This window comes from Dipodomys spectabilis, unplaced genomic scaffold (genome assembly GCF_019054845.1).
Source record: "Dipodomys spectabilis isolate Male_0828 unplaced genomic scaffold, ASM1905484v1 ptg000299l, whole genome shotgun sequence".
Taxonomy (NCBI): Eukaryota; Metazoa; Chordata; class Mammalia; order Rodentia; family Heteromyidae; genus Dipodomys; species Dipodomys spectabilis.
The window spans coordinates 2,299,429-2,315,565 of record NW_024870976.1 but is presented as its reverse complement, the minus strand read 5'-3'; the positions used below and the strand labels follow the sequence as shown (position 1 = coordinate 2,315,565).

Genomic DNA, 16,137 nt, shown 5'->3' with positions numbered 1-16,137 from the left:
GTGGAGCCCGTGGATGGGGCCGGGCCCTGTGACCTCCGCTGCCCGCCCCACCGCAGGTTCTACGCTGCCGAGATCTGTATTGCCCTCAATTTCCTGCACGAGCGGGGGATCGTCTACCGGGACCTGAAGCTGGACAATGTCCTGCTCGACGCCGATGGGCACATCAAGCTGACGGACTATGGCATGTGCAAGGTGAGCGCCACCAGCACGGCGCACCCTGGCACCCCCTGTGCCCAGCCAGGCCTCTCCCAGGCCGTGGGTGCGAGATCCCCCGGTCGCTCTGTCCCCACAGGAAGGCCTGGGCCCAGGCGACACGACAAGCACTTTCTGTGGGACCCCGAATTACATCGCCCCAGAGATCCTGCGGGGAGAAGAGTATGGTGAGTGTGGCCTTTCGGAGCCTCTCCCCGCTCTGATGACTCGTAGCAAGAGGCCGGAGGTGCGGCCGGTACACTCACCAGGTCCCAGGCCAGGCCTGGAGTCCTGTCCAACAACAGGAGAGGTTTGTTACCATCTTACACTGAACATCTGTACACACACACATACACACACACACCCTTCCCATGCCCCAGCTGATGCCAGCGTCTGGCCCTAGCCCCTAACTCCAGCCCCTCCATTCTCTTACCAGTGAGCCCCAGGGGCCACGGAGGAGAGGAGGGCTCGACAGGCCCAGGTGCCACACCAGCATGCACACTGGTGGGCAGTGCCGTGGGGCTGTAGGAGAAGCGAGGGGTCATTGGGGATGGCAGGTGCTCAATTGGGATGCAGTCCTGTCAGTGTGGCACTGGGCTGCCTGCCTGGCGGGTACCTGGACGTGGCGCGTACAGCGTGCAGTGGGTGTGTGTGTGTGTGCAGGCCAGTGTGCTGTATGTTTTCATGTGCACCCTCGGGCACTGTGGTCTTAGTGTTTTCAGTGGAACATACCACATGTAGGCCTGTGCACATCCTGGGGCGGGCACGGTGAGCGGGGTTCTCACCCTTGCGGATAATTGGGCTTCTGGAAGTTTCTTCAGTTGAAGTCACTCAGTAGCAACGAAGGGAGCTGATTGGCAGACGGGGACCCAGGGTCGCGAGTGTGGCCGCCGGGTGGGGATTTGGTCCGTGCGGGAGAGGGTGCGCGGGTGTGGCGGGGCGGCAGACCCCCCCAGCACCGGGACGCGTTGCCCACAGACCCCGACGCGTGAACGCGAACTCAGAACGCTTTGTCATCTCAGAGAAGATGCTTTTGCAACCTTAGTTAACTAAACAGAAGGCGGAGAGAGGACGGCGTGGATGCGGGTGGCAGGTTGTGGCTGCTCACAGGGGAGCGCGGCCAGCCTCGTGTGCGCGGCGTGCGTGCGCGGCGTGCGTGCGCGCGCGCCCTAGCTGACCCACGGCGACCTCCCCGCAGGGTTCAGCGTGGACTGGTGGGCACTGGGCGTCCTCATGTTCGAGATGATGGCCGGGCGCTCCCCCTTCGACATCATCACCGACAACCCCGACATGAACACGGAGGACTACCTTTTTCAAGGTGCGTGGCCACGTGCCCGGAGCTCGCCCCAGCTGTTCCCACCACCCTTCTCTTCTTCTAGGGCAAGGGTGGAGGGGTCCCTGGCCTGGGCTGAGCGGCTACAAAAAGCACTGAGGGAATATTCCCCTGGCCGCCCATCCCCACATGCCCGCATGCTGGGGACTGGCCACGGGGTGAGGGTCCACAGTGGGGTCTCCACGGCCCAGCTGGACAGAACGCGTCCTGATTTAACCCGGACTCCTTCCTGCCCTGGCCAGGTGACCTTAGGAACCTTTAGTGTGGGGTCCAGGCCAGGCTGTCCTTCGGCGCCCTCCGGTCTTCAGCACACAGAGGCCTCCCTGTGCCGGAAGGGGTGGGAGGAGGGGCAGATGGTGCTACCTAGGGTTCTCAAGAACACATGGCTTCCGGCAGCAAGGGGCTCCTGCTCAGAAGCACTTCAAGATGGGCGTGGTAGTGCGTGCCTGTAATCCAGTACTGGGGCAGACCCAAGTGGGAAAACTGCAAGTTCAAGATTTGAGGCCAGCTTAGGCTGTAAGTCAAGACTAAGTCTTAAAAGAGAGACCGAGGCTGGGCAGGTGGCTCAGTGGTAGAGTGCTGGCCTAGCACGCATGAAGCCCTGGCCTCCATTCCTCATATGCTACATACACAGAGTCAGAAGTGGCACTGTGGCTCAAGTGGTAGAGCACTAGCCTTGAGCAAAAGAAGCTCAGGGACAGCACCCAGGCCCTGAGTTCAAGCCCCAGGACTGGCAGAGTCCAGGGACCCTGCGGGCTGCTGGGCAGAATGGGCACAGCCAGGGAGCGGCGGCCAGACACCTCACCCGCCCATCCTCACAGTCATCCTGGAGAAGCCGATCCGGATACCCCGGTTCCTCTCTGTCAAAGCCTCGCATGTCCTGAAAGGATTCTTAAATAAGGTACCCCTGGCCTTGCAGGCGCGTCCCTCGAGGGCCCCGGCTGGGCTGTCTGGGAGGGGGCGGGGGCAGGGGCACAGTGCTGCTGTGGCCAGGTTTGGTGTCTGGGCTGCAGGTTTGTGTTTCCTGCGTTGCTAGTGGACCTCCGCCTTCTCTGGCTGTTGGTTTTTGTTCATACTTAGTACGAAATGAAGCGGCAAGAATCACGCCCCAGAGACATGGCGGCGGGGAGGGTGACTTCGCGTGGAGGGGTGGCGTGCTGGCTGGCTCCGGTCGGGGAGGTGGTGTGCTGTCCAGCAGGGGAGGGTGACCTGTCTGTCTGAACTCTGACCCCCAGGACCCCAAGGAGAGGCTCGGCTGCCGGCCGCAGACGGGGTTTTCCGACATCAAGTCCCACGCCTTCTTCCGCAGCATAGACTGGGACCTGGTAAGTCCTCGGACCGCTCAGCACCCGGGGCGGTTGTGGCCTCCAGCTGGCTCCCTGCCTGCGGCTGGTCAGCTGGCCAGCTGGTCCGAAACACAGGGTGAGCCAGCCTGGTGCTGGAGGAGCTCCACCGGGAGGGAGCTGGGCCTTCCTGGGAGTGTTCCCTGGTGTCTTGGTTGCTTTCCAGAGTCCATGTGATCTGATACGCTGCCAGGTATTGTTCGAGGCTGTGAGCGCAAGGTTCAGTGTTTCTCTGTTAGTCCATTCCTCGTATTAGAGGACACTTGTATAATCTCAAAGTAGACAAACGCGTGGAGAATTACTGCCACATGAGCTATAAAACGTGCATTTGGCTTTTGAGACCAGGTCTCACTGTGTGGACCAGGCTGGCCTTGAACTTATGATCCTCCTTGGCCTCAAGCACTGGGCTCCCAGGCGTACGCCGCCACACCAAATGAAATTGCCCACGCAAAGGGAGCGGACGCCTCCGTCCCAGCGCCACCCCCCCCCCCACACCTGGCTTCCAGGCAGCCAGGCCGGCATGGGGGACCCCCCGCCCAGGACCAGGTGCTGCCCACATGGCCGCCAGCCCCGTTCCATCCAGTGGACAGTGGTCTGCAGGTGGCGGCGGGGAAGGACGCGAGGCCCTTCCCGGGAAAGACCAGGCCGCTGCTCACAGTGCTCAGTCCTGACACTGAGAAACCACCTTCAAGAGAGAAACTGTGAAGTTTCATTTCTTTTGTTGTTTAATGTTTTTCATTGTTATAAAGGGTGATATGGGGAGGGTTTTTAATCTGTCCATCGTGGGGCCTGGGTGCTGTCCCTGACCTTTTTCACTCAAAGTTAGTGCTCTACCACTTTGAGCCACAGCACCACTTCTGGTTTGGAGTAGTTAACGTGGGGTGAGAGATAAGAGTCTCTCTTGTCTTTCCCCCCAGGCTGGCTTCAAACCGCAATCCTGGATCTCAGCCTCCTGAGTGGCTAGGATTGCAGGCGTGAGCCACCTGCTTAAGAGTGCATTCCTTTTTGGACAGTGCCACCCCTTCCCCTGCTCTCTCTCGGCTCTTCCCTCCCATCCCCACCCGTGCGCTGGATGGTGTTTTATGAGGCCTCACTTATCTGCTGTAAGGCTGGCCAGCCGAGGCCAGCGTTGGTGGCCTAGCTGAGGGCCTGAGGGGTCACCCCTCCCCTTGGGGCCACCGCAGTAGCCCCTGCCTAGCTCAGCGCAGGCTCCTCCCTCTGCTTCTCCCCATCTGCCACCCTGGGGACCCCCAGAACCCTACTGTATCATCATGAAGAGGACTTCAACAGGATGGTTCTCTTTACACAGGCCTGGCCCCAGCTGGCCTGGAGAGAGGCTGGGGCCTGCAGGGGCAAAAGTCTCCTCCCCCCCACCAACTGCTCCCTCCCCCTACCCCCCCTGCCCTGCTCTCATGGGTGGAGCAAGTGCGCCCACTGGTGGTCAGAGCAGGGGCATCGCCCGGCTGGCCCAGCCCTGTGTGTGTAGATTCCAGGGTACCAGGTGTGTGGTCCAGGCCATCCATACTTCCAGCATTTTTTAGCTGAAGAGAAATCCTGGCATTGGATGGTTCCTTAGGTGTAATGTTTTAAGGAAAAAACAGCTGGCATTAATCCCCGGAGCTCCTCGCAGCCCGCATACAGTGAGCTCAGCAGGAGCCCTGCGCTGACCCACATCCCCGGCTTCCTCCGCAGCTGGAGAAGAAGCAGGCCCTGCCGCCCTTCCAGCCACAGATCACGGAGGACTACGGCCTGGACAACTTCGACACGCAGTTCACCAGTGAGCCCGTGCAGCTGACCCCGGATGACGAGTGAGTCTCGATGGGCGGGCAAGCGAGTGTGCCCCCAACTCCAAGGTCCAGGGTCCCGCCAGGCGCCCACGCAGGGCTTAGACCCGAGATCAGGGCTCAACGCCAGCCTGGGCGGGAAAGTCTAGGAGACTTTTATGTCTAGTTAGCCATCAAAGGCCCCAAGTGTAGCTGTGGCTCAAGTGGTAGAGCATCACCCTTGAGCAAAAAAGCTAAAGGACAGCACCCAGACCCTGAGTTCAAGCCCCAGGAGCAGCCCACAAAGAAAGGCAGGGCATCCCTGGGGTGGTGCCAGGGCCACTGGTGGCTCCTTCACCCCCACCACGGGGGGTACGGAGGGATCTCCACGCTGAGCAGACGGCCCCAGTCACTGCCCCCACCCCCATCCTGTGCCCCCAGGGATGTCATCAAGAGGATCGACCAGTCCGAGTTCGAGGGCTTCGAGTACATCAACCCGCTTCTGCTCTCCACCGAGGAGTCCGTGTGAGGCGGCGTGCGTCTGTCGTGGGCACGCCCGTGAATGACCCTGTAACTTACCCTTTACCACAGCGTATGCATGCCAGGCTGGGCGCGGGGCTCCGGGCAGCCAGGGAGGGATGGCCGCTGAGACCGTGGAGGGAGGCGCCCGCGGGCGCTCCGGGCAGAGCAGTCCCGCGTCTGGGCCCCGGGAGGCAGGCTTTGTGCTGGAGGAACTGCTTCCTGGGCCCGCCTCACGTCCAGTGTGGTGGCCCTGCCCGAGGGGACACGGGCACACCACCCAAGGTGCATTCTCCGCAGAGACACAGCCCTGCACTGGCGTGCTCCCCAGGGAGGTGCGTGTGTAATGTCCTGGGGAATAAAATGTACCGCTGACGTCCAAGCTGCCCTCTGCTGCCTTTTTTCTGAGGCGCGGCCCCGCGGGGCGGCCCCAGGCCTTGGCCACGCCCTGCTAAGTTCCTGTTTTTTAACACGCCAGCACAAGCTCGCAGTGCAGCATCCTGCGCGGCAGGGGGCGCTGCTCGCCCTGTCTGAGGGAAACCGCGCTGCGGACACCTAATCCACTGCTAGCACCCCAAAATGAAAGCTGAACACATGGAATACTTTCCTGAAAACACTAGCCAGCGCCTCTCAGACGGCATGTCAGAGATTTGGGGGGAAGTATTCTTATCAATACTACTCAATTAGAAAATATTAAAAAGACGTGTGTGACAGCCCCTCTCCTTAACGTGAGCAGCAGACAGCCTGAGGCCTGCTTCCTGCGTGGGGGGCGCCCGTGGCGTGGGGAGCGCCCAGGCGTGGGCCAGGCCCAGCAGGGCAGGAGCCATGTTCTAGGCTAGTCAGCCCTGAGCACAGTGGGAAAGGGGCCCAGGGCGGAGGAGGGGGGCTGCCACACACCTTGGCAGGCTGTGAGACCCCAGGCCTGGGGGGGGGGTGCAGAGCATGGCTGCTTCCCAGCGGGCGAGCAGCTTGGTGAGGATTTTGGCTAGAGTCCAGGCAATGGCCGGCACCTCGTTGCGTGGCCCCTGGAGCACTCAGGTTTCTCAGGCCTCTGCTGTCAGCCTAAGGTGCCAGGACCAGTGCTTGGGGCCCCAGCTTCAGGGACCCCACCCCAGCTCCACCTCTGGCAGCCTGGGAACTCCCGCGGAGCGTGCACACTCCCGCCAGCACTACCAGCGCCCAACAGGAACACTTGTCTCCAAGGACTGGTCAAAAAAACCTTGAGAGCCAACTCTGCGGCCTCTGCAGGGCCCAAGCTGTGTCTAAGGGGCCCAGGCCCACGTGGTCCCATCCGCCCGTGCTCACTGCCGTCCACCGGAGGCCAGGCAGCAGCCGTCCCCTGGGGCGCAGCGAGGGCCGCTCCATCCGTTAGCACGCGGCTGTGCACCGCCAGGCTGCTGCCCTCAGCTTGGCCGCCGGTGCACGAAGCGTGAGTCACATTGACCGTCATACTTGGTGATTTGTTACATAAATGTAAAGTGAAGAATGTCTGGTGCGTGGTGAGGAAAAAGTCCTAATGTCTGCACAACGGCCCGTGGCTTCACAGCTCTCGACCTCTGAGAGGCAGGAGACGATTCTGCCGAGCTGGCGGGCGGGGCCGGCGGGGTCTCTTGTGGATGTGCCAGTCATGTGACACCCCTGCACGCCCACCCATTAAAGACTGGTGAACACACGCGATTGTCCTCACTTTTGTTAGGAAAAAAGGTGTTGGGGCTGGCGATGTGCTCGTGTCAGGTGCCCAGTGAGCACCGTTCTCAGACCTAAAAGTGCTTCAGCTGTGCGCAGCTGGCTCACGCTGTAATCCTGGCTACTCGGGAGGTGGAGACCTGAGTATCTCAGTTCAAAGCCAGCCTGGGCAGGAAAGCTTATGCTCTTCTCTCCAATTAGCCAACCAAAAAGCCAGAAGTGGAGCTGTGGCTCAAGTGGTAGAGCACTAGCCTTGAGCACAAAAATCCAGGACCACACTCAGGCCCCCGCATATACACAAGTATGTTTTCTGGAAAGTGAGGTGCGGAGCCCTTTCCTTCGACTCTGGCAGCTCCTGGGGACAGACCACAGCAGCACTGCGCCACGGCCGGGCCCAGGGTTCCCAGCACCCGGCAGGGCTGCCACGGAGGCTGAGCTCCTGACCTTCCGTGGCTCACCTTAGAGTCACCTTCTGGGTGGTGCGATGCACTCCGGAGCTCTGGCTCATGGCACCGCTGGGGATGTTAGCGGTGGCTCCCAGGTGCCCTCCTCTCCTGGCCCTGTGGGTCCCGGTCTCTGTACCTCCTGGGAGCCTCACCTCCTGTGGGCACCACCAGGGCACGGAAGACATCAAGCCGGCGAGCTCTGGGCCAGGTGCCCTCCCCAGCTGTGTCCACCACGGTGCAGGCGCAGCCCAACTCCAGCTCCCCCGCTCTCCTGTCTTGACCTCAGACAGACCCGTCTTCTGCTGCTTCCCAGGTCCCAGAACCTCTGGGCCTGGGCTCAGCCATGCCACCCGCACCCCAAGGCCCAGCCTGCCCAGCCTCGCGCCAGGCCCCTCGCCAGCAGGCCTCACGCACGCGCACGTCCTTCCCGCGTCCTGCCGTGCTCCGCAGCTGTGAGGACCGCACACTGGGTCCGGGCCACACCAACCCGCCCTCAGCCATCTTGAAAATACCCCTCTCTCTCCATGTATTTCTCCAGTTGTCAAGTCGGGGTCCCACGGCTCCCCCAGCCTCCCAGCGCAGTGCCAGCTCTGCAGCTCTCTGCCCGTGGTAACCCCGGGCACCGCATGGGGATTTGAGCACGTGGAAAGAATGGAAACACGGCTGTGGAGGGCGGCCCACCTGTGTGTACAGCGGTGTGGAGGCCGGTTCTGTGTGAAGCCCCCCCCCCCCCCCCCCCCCCCCCGTCAGCTGCTGTGTGAGCGCCAGTGAGCTGACACCTGTGCTTAAGTCAGACGCATGTGTATTTGGGTCAGCAACAAGGTGGGCCTTCCGGGAGCAGCTCACATCCTGGAGCAAAGGTGCTGTGAGTGGACGGCAGCACCCAGCACGGGCCTCCCAGGGCCCCCGAGGCAGCAGCTCACCACGCCACGTCCTCCATGCCCTCAGCCAAGCACTGCGCTAGGTGGCTGTCCACGTCCAGCTGGTCCAGCCTGAAGGGAAAAAGCCCATGGAGGCTGCAGTTAGGACACCACCGTGTTCTCCCTGCCACACCTCCCCAGGCTGCAGGAGCCCCACCCTCTACCGCTCAGCACCGTGGGGAGGGGGGGGTCACCCCAGCTTTCATAAACCAGGCCAAGCCCCGCCGCCTGGGAACCCTACAGGCCAGAGGCCTCTCCGCCTCAGCCCCGGGAGGCCAGCCCAGACGCCTGCCTAGCTGCAGACCACAGGCAGAGACACAACCTGAGCATGGAGGACTGAGGACGGGCAGGACAGACCCTCCCCGCCCCCAGGGTCTGAGCACGGCAGAGGCTCAGGCCCCAATCCACACCCAGCCATCGGCTTCCATCAACCTGCAGCCAGGACAGACCAGGCTCCCACTGGGCACAGGGGAAGGCACTGCACGCAGGGCCTGCAGGACTCCTTCCCCACCCAGGAGCAGTTGGTGCCAGGGAGTAACCTCCACCCAGTTCTGAGATTGGGAAGAGCGCTGGAAAGAAGATACCCACCCAAGCCACGAGCCTGGGCAGCATCTGGACCTCAGGTGACCCCATCAACTGATGGCTGCCCACACTGCACGTGGACACGAGGCCGGGGCAGCTGGCGTCAGGTTGGGTGGTCAGCAGAGCTACCAGGAACGCCCCAGGACTGAGCATGCTCAGTCTGTACCTGGGTCCGGTCTTGCTGGGGCCAAGACCTGCGCGTGTGCTGAGATGGCTTCCACAGCACCGCTGCACCAAGCCCGCAGGCTCGGCGGTTCAATCCTATAATCCCAGCTACCGAGAAGAGGCAGCGGAATCTCAGCGGAGTTGCAGCTCAAGGCTAGCCTGGGCACGACTCAGACAGTAGAACACCTGTCTAGCACATGTGAAGCCTTGAGTTCAATCCCAGCACAGGGAAGGCAAGGCCCAGGGAAGGGAACGCTGGGTATCCGAGGCTCCTCCTATAGTCCTAGCTACTTGGGAGACAGGCGCTAGGCTGAGTTCCAGGCCAGCCTGGGCAGAAAATGTTCTAAGAGACGCCCCGCCCCAACACAGTGCTAGGCAAGGTGGCACGCCCCTGGCAGAAAGCGAGACCCTAGTTCAAAAAGAATGAATGCAATTCCCTACTGGAGGAAGGCTCCCACTGCTGCTCAGGTGACAGACAACTAGCCTGGAGTGCAGGCCCCGGGACAGCACCCAGGCCCTCAGTTCAAGCCCCAGAACTGATACACACACAACATCAGTAGGGGCTGGAAAGGTGGCTCAGTTGTAGAGTGCTTGCCTAGCATGCATGAAGCCCTGGGTTCCATTCCTCAGTACCACATACACAGAAAAAAAGATGTTGGAAGTGGAGCTATGGCTCAAGTGGTAGAGCACTAGCCTTGAGAAAAAGAAGCTCAGGGACAGTGCCCAGGCCCTGAGTTCAAGCCCCAGGACTGGCAAAAAAAAAATGAGTACAAGTCCCCGCTTTAAAAGCACGAGACGGTGAGCTCGAAGCCGGTGCTGCGAGGTTATTCTTCTCCAGGGGTGCAGGATGTGCCCAGGTTGTGTGCGAGTGTGAAGCTGTTTATATCATGGGCACCGGTACCAGGGGCCTGGGCCCCATCCCCCAAGAGAAGGCACTAGGATCCAGCAACAAACAGCACCGTGCCTGTGGCTAGTCAAGTACCCAACCCCTGTCACACTGGAGCGCTTGGACAGACTGAGGGCAGGACAGAGGACAGAGGGGAAGACGTGAGGAACAGCCCCCCCCCCCACCAGGATGGCGGCAGAGCTATGGCCTCGGGCTGAGTTGTGGCCCAAGTAGTTACTCTCCTTCACGGCCAAATGGAAGAACACACTAGAAGCATTCCAGACACGCTAAGACCTGAACCTGCTTCTCTACACCCTACTTCAGAATCCAGGCACTTTGCCAAGCCTTCACGCAACGGCGCAGAAAAGCTCAAAATGGGAGCTGCTTCCTCCTCAATCTGCCTGTCTTCCAGAATCTTTTTTTAGATTCTCTGGAAATGAAAGCCCTGCTAAGACAAAAGCCTCCCCCAGCGGGGGCCTCCGGTGGCAGCAGAAAGGCAGAAAGGCTCGGGTTCTGGGGGAAAATGAATTCCCGCCAGAGCTGGAGCTCCGGCACTGGGTGCCTTTCCACCCAAAAAGCAGAGGCTTTTGCTTTAAAACACTCGCGGCCTCACCAGGGTGGCACATGGGTCAGTTCAGGATGAGCACAAGGGGTGTGGGCCACGTCAGCCCGGGCACCGCTGCTGCGTGGGATGGGGCTGTGGGAGGGAGGGGGCCCGCACGCGCACACACATATACACACATGCGCGCACACATACACACGCGCGCACACAGAGATGGCCCACCTGAAGCCACCACAAACTGTCCCCCAGCCAGCCCACACTCGCCACTCCCTGAGCGGGAGGGGGGGGGGCGTGGAAGGGGTGGGGCTGGGGCCACCCCCCGCCCCCCACTGATGAAGACTCAGATGAAGACATCACCATGGAGAAGCCCATCTTAACTGGTCTGTGGATTTTGATAATTGGCCAGACTGTTCGGTGTGTTTGGGGTTGTCCTTACTAACTTTAGAATCCATCCTCCTTCTAGATATTTCTGGTTTCCACGGTCCCCTGGTCACAGAACACCTGGAACCTGCTGCCTGATCCAACTCGTTAGGAACTGACCAAGTGTGTTCACTCTCCTGACCCACCCAGGTCCGGGGCAGTGTGGGTGCAACATCAGTGCAAGTGGGTCCTAGACTTCATCCTGAACAGGCCCGGTCACGTACCTGTCCACACTGGGAATGAAGGGACCCCCTGTGGGGCCACTCTGAGCTACGGGAGATGGGGGGGGAGGCAGGAGAACCTCTCTGAGCACAGGGCCCAGGATGGGGACAGGACCCCAGACCCGCAGCAAGCCCTCCACCAGCGACAGGACTTGAACCCGGGCTCCCAAGGCCTCACTTGGCTTTTGGGCTCTAGCCTGGTGGCCGCGCCAGGGAAGTCTGCCTCCTCTCCAGCTTTTTGCTGGGTAAAGGGGGATTCGCCTCCCAGAATTCCCTGCCCAGGGCCGGCCTCAGACCCTCGAGTCCCGGGTCCCCAGGGCGGGCACTCACTGGGGGGTCCCGGGTCCCCAGGGCAGGCACTCACTGGGGGGTCCCGGGTCCCCAGGGCGGGCACTCACTGGGGGGTCCCGGGTCCCCAGGCCGGGCACTCACTGGGGGGTCCCGGGTCCCCAGGGCGGGCACTCACTGGGGGGCGAAGGCCGTCCTGCAGGCAGGGCAGCTCGGTGGGGCCCCTGGGGCTCCGCGGGGAGCAGGCGCCGGGCGTCCTTTCCTGGGCCCGGTGGGCGAGGTGGGGGCCGGGGCGGGGGCCGGGGCCGGAGGGGGCGGCAAGGGCGTCCAGGAGAAGACCTGGGATCCAACCGTGAAAACCTCGGGGGGCGCAGGGCCGTCGGGGCCGGGCTCGGGGTCCTGCGGAGTGGAGGCGGAGGCTGCGCACGCGGGCCGGGACCCAGCACCCCGGGACCCCCGCACACGGGAACAACCCCCGCCACCCCGGGAACTCCTCCCGCACCCCGGACCCACCGCCACCCCGGGAACTCCTCCCGCACCCCGGACCCCCCGCCACCCCGGGAACTCCTCCCGCACCCCCCACCACCACCCCGGGAACTCCTCCCGCACCCCGGACCCCCCACCACCCCGGGAACTCCTCCCGCACCCCCACCACCACTCCGGGAACTCCTCCCGCACCCCGAACCCCCCCCCCCGCCACCCCGGGAACTCCTCCCGCACCCCAGACCTCCCGCCACCCCGGGAACTCCCCCCGCACCCAGGACCCCCCCCCCACCACCCCGGGAACTCCTCCCGCACCCCGGACCCCCCACCACCCCGGGAACTCCTCCCGCACCCCGGACCCCCCACCACCCCGGGAACTCCTCCCGCACCCCGGACCCCCCCCCACCACCCCGGGAACTCCTCCCGCACCCCGGACCCACCGCCACCCCGGGAACTCCTCCCGCACCCCCACCACCACCCCGGGAACTCCTCCCGCACCCCCACCACCACCCCGGGAACTCCTCCCGCACCCCGGACCCACCGCCACCCCCGGGAACTCCTCCCGCAACCCCCCCCCCCCCCCCCGCCACCCCGGGAACTCCTCCCGCACCCCGGACCCCCCACCACCCCGGGAACTCCTCCCGCAACCCCCCCCCCCCCCCGCCACCACCCCGGGAACTCCCCCCGCACCCCAGACCCCCGCCACCCCGGGAACTCCCCCCGCACCCAGGACCCCCCCCCACCACCCCGGGAACTCCTCCCGCACCCCGGACCCCCCACCACCCCGGGAACTCCCCCCGCACCCCGGACCCCCGCCACCCCGGGAACTCCTCCCGCACCCAGGACCCCCCACCACCCCGGGAACTCCTCCCGCACCCCGGACCCCCCACCACCACCCCGGGAACTCCTCCCGCACCCCGGACCCCCCACCACCACCCCGGGAACTCCTCCCGCACCCCGGACCCCCCCGCCACCCCCGGGAACTCCTCCCGCAACCCCCCCCCCCCCGCCACCCCGGGAACTCCTCCCGCACCCCGGACCCCCCACCACCACCCCGGGAACTCCTCCCGCACCCCCCCCCCCGCCACCCCGGGAACTCCTCCCGCATCCCCCCCCCCCCCCCGCCACCCCGGGAACTCCTCCCGCACCCCCCCCCACCACCCCGGGAACTCCTCCCGCACCCCCCCCCCCCCGCCACCCCGGAACTCCTCCCGCACCCCCACCACCCCGGGAACTCCTCCCGCACCCCCCCCACCACCCCGGGAACTCCTCCCGCACCCCGGACCCCCCACCACCCCGGGAACTCCTCCCGCACCCCCCCCCACCACCCCGGGAACTCCTCCCGCACCCCCCCCGCCACCCCGGGAACTCCTCCCGCACCCCCCCCGCCACCCCGGGAACTCCTCCCGCACCCCCCCCACCACCCCGGGAACTCCTCCCGCACCCCGGACCCCCCCACCACCCCGGGAACTCCTCCCGCACCCCCCCCCCCCGCCACCCCGGGAACTCCTCCCGCACCCCAGACCTCCCGCCACCCCGGGAACTCCTCCCGCACCCCGGACCCCCCACCACCCCGGGAACTCCTCCCACACCCCCCCCACCACCCCGGGAACTCCTCCCGCACCCCGGACCACCCACCACCCCGGGAACTCCTCCCGCACCCCGGACCCCCCGCCACCCCGGGAACTCCTCCCGCACCCCCCCCCCCCGCCACCCCGGGAACTCCCCCCGCACCCCCCCCACCACCCCGGGAACTCCTCCCGCACCCCCCCGCCACCCCGGGAACTCCTCCCGCACCCCCCACCACCCCGGGAACTCCTCCCGCACCCCGGGGTGCCGCCCCCGCATCCCGGACCCCCGCACACAGGAACACCCCCACCCGCAACCCCGGAACTCCCCCCCACTCGCCCCCCCCCCCCGCCACCTCCGCACCTCCCGGGCGCCCCGCCCCGCAGACGCACCTGGCCCGGCAGCGCGGGCAGCGGCTCCAGGTCCGGGCTCCGACCCACGCCGGCCGCGCGCAGCAGGGCGGCCCACGGCTCGCTCGCGGCGGCCCCGGAGGCGGACCGCGGGGGGAACCTGCGCCGCGGACGGAGGCGGGGTCAGGCGCCGGGGGCGGGGCGCGGGGCGCACGTGGGGCCCGGCCGGGGCCCCCAGGCCCGCGACCCCCGCCCCCCGAGGCCCCTGACCCCCCGGGCCCCCCCCCCGGCCCCTCACCCGTCCCGGGGCGGCCTCCGCCGGCTCAGCCTCCCCGGCGGCCGCGCCGCCGCCATCCGCCGCCCGAGCGCGCGTCCGGCGGAAGTGAGCGCGGGCCGCGGGGGCGGGGCCTCCGGCCCCACGGGGAGCCCGGGGCCCCGGGAGCCCGACCCCACGGCGGCCCGCGGCCCGCTCCCCCGGGACGGCGGAAGCTCGGGGGGGCCGAGGCCGAGGCGCTTCCCCGCGGCCGACCCGAGCGCGCGGCCCCGGCCCGGACCCGGTTCCCCGCACCCCCGCCCGCCGCGGCCTCGGGTCCAGCGCGAGCTCCGGAGGCCCCGCTCCGGGGTTCGGCCTCCGCGGGGCGCCCGCAGCCGGCCACGCGGTGGCGGCAGAGGCCCGGGCACCGCGGCCGCACCCCCGCGCTGACCTCCGCCGGCCCGGCTCGCGCCCCAGCTGGCAGCCTCGACGCGCGTGGACGGCCATCACTGGCTCCTCCGTCTCCCGGCCCGGGCCCTGCCCTCCCCCCCAGGGCCCTCGCCTCCCCAGGACCCTCCCCCAGGGCCCGACCCTCCCCAAGGACCCGACCCTCCCCCCCGACCCTCCCCCAGGGGCCGACCCTCCCCCCCAGGGCCCTCGCCTCCCCAGGACCCTCCCCCAGGGCCCGACCCTCCCCCAGGACCCGACCCTCCCCCCCCACCCTCCCCCAGGGGCCCACCCTCCCCCCCAGGGCCCTCGCCTCCCCAGGACCCTCCCCGAGGGCCCGACCCTCCCCCAGGACCCGACCCTCCCCCAGGGGCCCACCCTCCCCCCCAGGGCCCTCGCCTCCCCAGGACCCTCCCCCAGGGCCCTCGCCTCCCCAGGACCCTCCCCCAGGGCCCGACCCTCCCCCCGACCCTCCCCCAGGGCCCGACCCTCCCCCAGGACCCGACCCTCCCCCCCAGGGCCCTCGCCTCCCCAGGACCCTCCCCCAGGACCCTCCCCCAGGGCCCGACCCTCCCCCCCACCCTCCCCCAGGGGCCGACCCTCCCCCCCAGGGCCCTCGCCTCCCCAGGACCCTCCCCCAGGGCCCGACCCTCCCCCCCCCCACCCTCCCCCAGGGGCAGACCCTCCCCCCCAGGGCCCTCGCCTCCCCAGGACCCTCCCCCAGGGCCCGACCCTCCCCCCCAGGGCCCGACCCTCCCCAGGACCCTCTCCCAAGACCTGACCCTCCCCCAGGACCCTCCCCTCCCTCAAGACCCGACCCTCCCCCAGGACCTCCCCCAGGACCTCCCCTCCCCCAGGACCTCCCCTCCCCCAGAACCCCCCCACCCTCTGCCTGGACCCGACCCTCCCCCAAGACCCTACCCTCCCCCAGGACCCTCCCCCCACCCTCCCCCAGGACCCTCCCCCTGACCCTCCCCCAGGGCCTGACCCTCCCCCCCAGGCCTCCACACAGCAAACAGCCACCAGCAAGTCATGGGTGTCCCCTGGCAGCAGCCCTCAGGCAGAGGCCTGGAGGAGAGATGCGCCTCACAGTAGAGCTGGAGCCGGGCACCTGTGCGCGCAGCCACTGCAGAGCAGCAGTTTTTCCAGGCAGGAGGCCCCAGTCCCTGCCCTGGACCTGAACTCCAAGCTCCCCAGAGTCCTCAGAGCCCCAGCTCCTCGGCCCCTCCCATTCGGATGCCCAGACTTTGGTTTTTTTTTTCTGCCAGTCCTGGGGCTTGAACTCAGGACCTGGGAACTGTTCCTGAGCTTCTTTTACTTAAGGCTAGCCCTCTACCACTTGAGCCACAGCACCACTTCTGGCTTTTTCTGTATGTGGTACTGAGGAATGGAACCCAGGGCCTCATGCATGCTAGGTAGGCGCTCTACCCCTGAGCCACCTGCCTAGCCCGATGCCTGGACTCTGCTACACCGGTGCCCAGCCACTTGGTACAAGAGGAGCAGAGCAAGGGAGGGAGGGAGGTGGTGGTAAGGCGGCTTGGGAGCATGGCTCCAGCCAGGTTCCGGAGGCTGGGGTGCAGGCCCCTGGGGCCCAGGAAGGGCCCCTCAGGATGTTGCTAGCTCCCCCTGGGCCTCATTTATGCTGCCTGCAGATCCCAGGCCAGGGCTCCACCTGGCAGAGCCTGGGGATCCTGAGACACCTGAGAAGG

General features: G+C 66.2%; 2 protein-coding genes across 3 annotated transcripts in view; one reads left to right on the top strand and one right to left on the bottom strand.

Moving 5' to 3' along the window:
* Positions 1-5,532, top strand: part of Prkcz (protein kinase C zeta) — a 104,292-nt gene extending 98,760 nt beyond the window's left edge. The window contains exons 12-18 of the mRNA XM_042701923.1: positions 57-192; positions 293-380; positions 1,391-1,510; positions 2,347-2,426; positions 2,761-2,850; positions 4,561-4,676; positions 5,073-5,532. Of these exons, the coding sequence (XP_042557857.1) occupies positions 57-192; positions 293-380; positions 1,391-1,510; positions 2,347-2,426; positions 2,761-2,850; positions 4,561-4,676; positions 5,073-5,160 (718 nt within the window). The 3' untranslated portion in view covers positions 5,161-5,532. The remainder of the gene's footprint in view (positions 1-56; positions 193-292; positions 381-1,390; positions 1,511-2,346; positions 2,427-2,760; positions 2,851-4,560; positions 4,677-5,072) is intronic.
* A 2,535-nt stretch (positions 5,533-8,067) lies between these two features.
* On the bottom strand, positions 8,068-14,093 carry Faap20 (FA core complex associated protein 20). Of its 2 annotated transcripts, none has more exons than XM_042701957.1 (4): positions 14,027-14,093; positions 13,771-13,888; positions 11,505-11,725; positions 8,068-8,274 (listed from the first exon to the last, which is right to left on the bottom strand). In XM_042701957.1, exons 1-4 carry the CDS (start codon positions 14,080-14,082, stop codon positions 8,202-8,204), a joined length of 468 nt encoding a protein of 155 aa, XP_042557891.1. In that variant the 5' UTR covers positions 14,083-14,093; the 3' UTR covers positions 8,068-8,201. The 2 variants fall into 2 exon arrangements, with proteins under 2 accessions (XP_042557891.1, XP_042557892.1); XM_042701958.1 differs by having other exon boundaries at positions 8,188-8,274; positions 11,471-11,725.
* Positions 14,094-16,137: the final 2,044 nt, after the last annotated feature.

Bases quoted from the DNA above. Each gene is read 5' to 3' on its own strand.
- Faap20 (XM_042701957.1), bottom strand. From the start codon at position 14,082: ATGGCGGCGGCGCGGCCGCCGGGGAGGCTGAGCCGGCGGAGGCCGCCC. The intron at 13,889-14,026 runs GTGAGGGGCCGG...TCCGCGGCGCAG, and splicing joins CGGAGGCCGCCCCGGGACGG to GTTCCCCCCGCGGTCCGCCT. The intron at 11,726-13,770 runs GTGCGTCTGCGG...TCCACTCCGCAG, and splicing joins TGCCCGCGCTGCCGGGCCAG to GACCCCGAGCCCGGCCCCGA.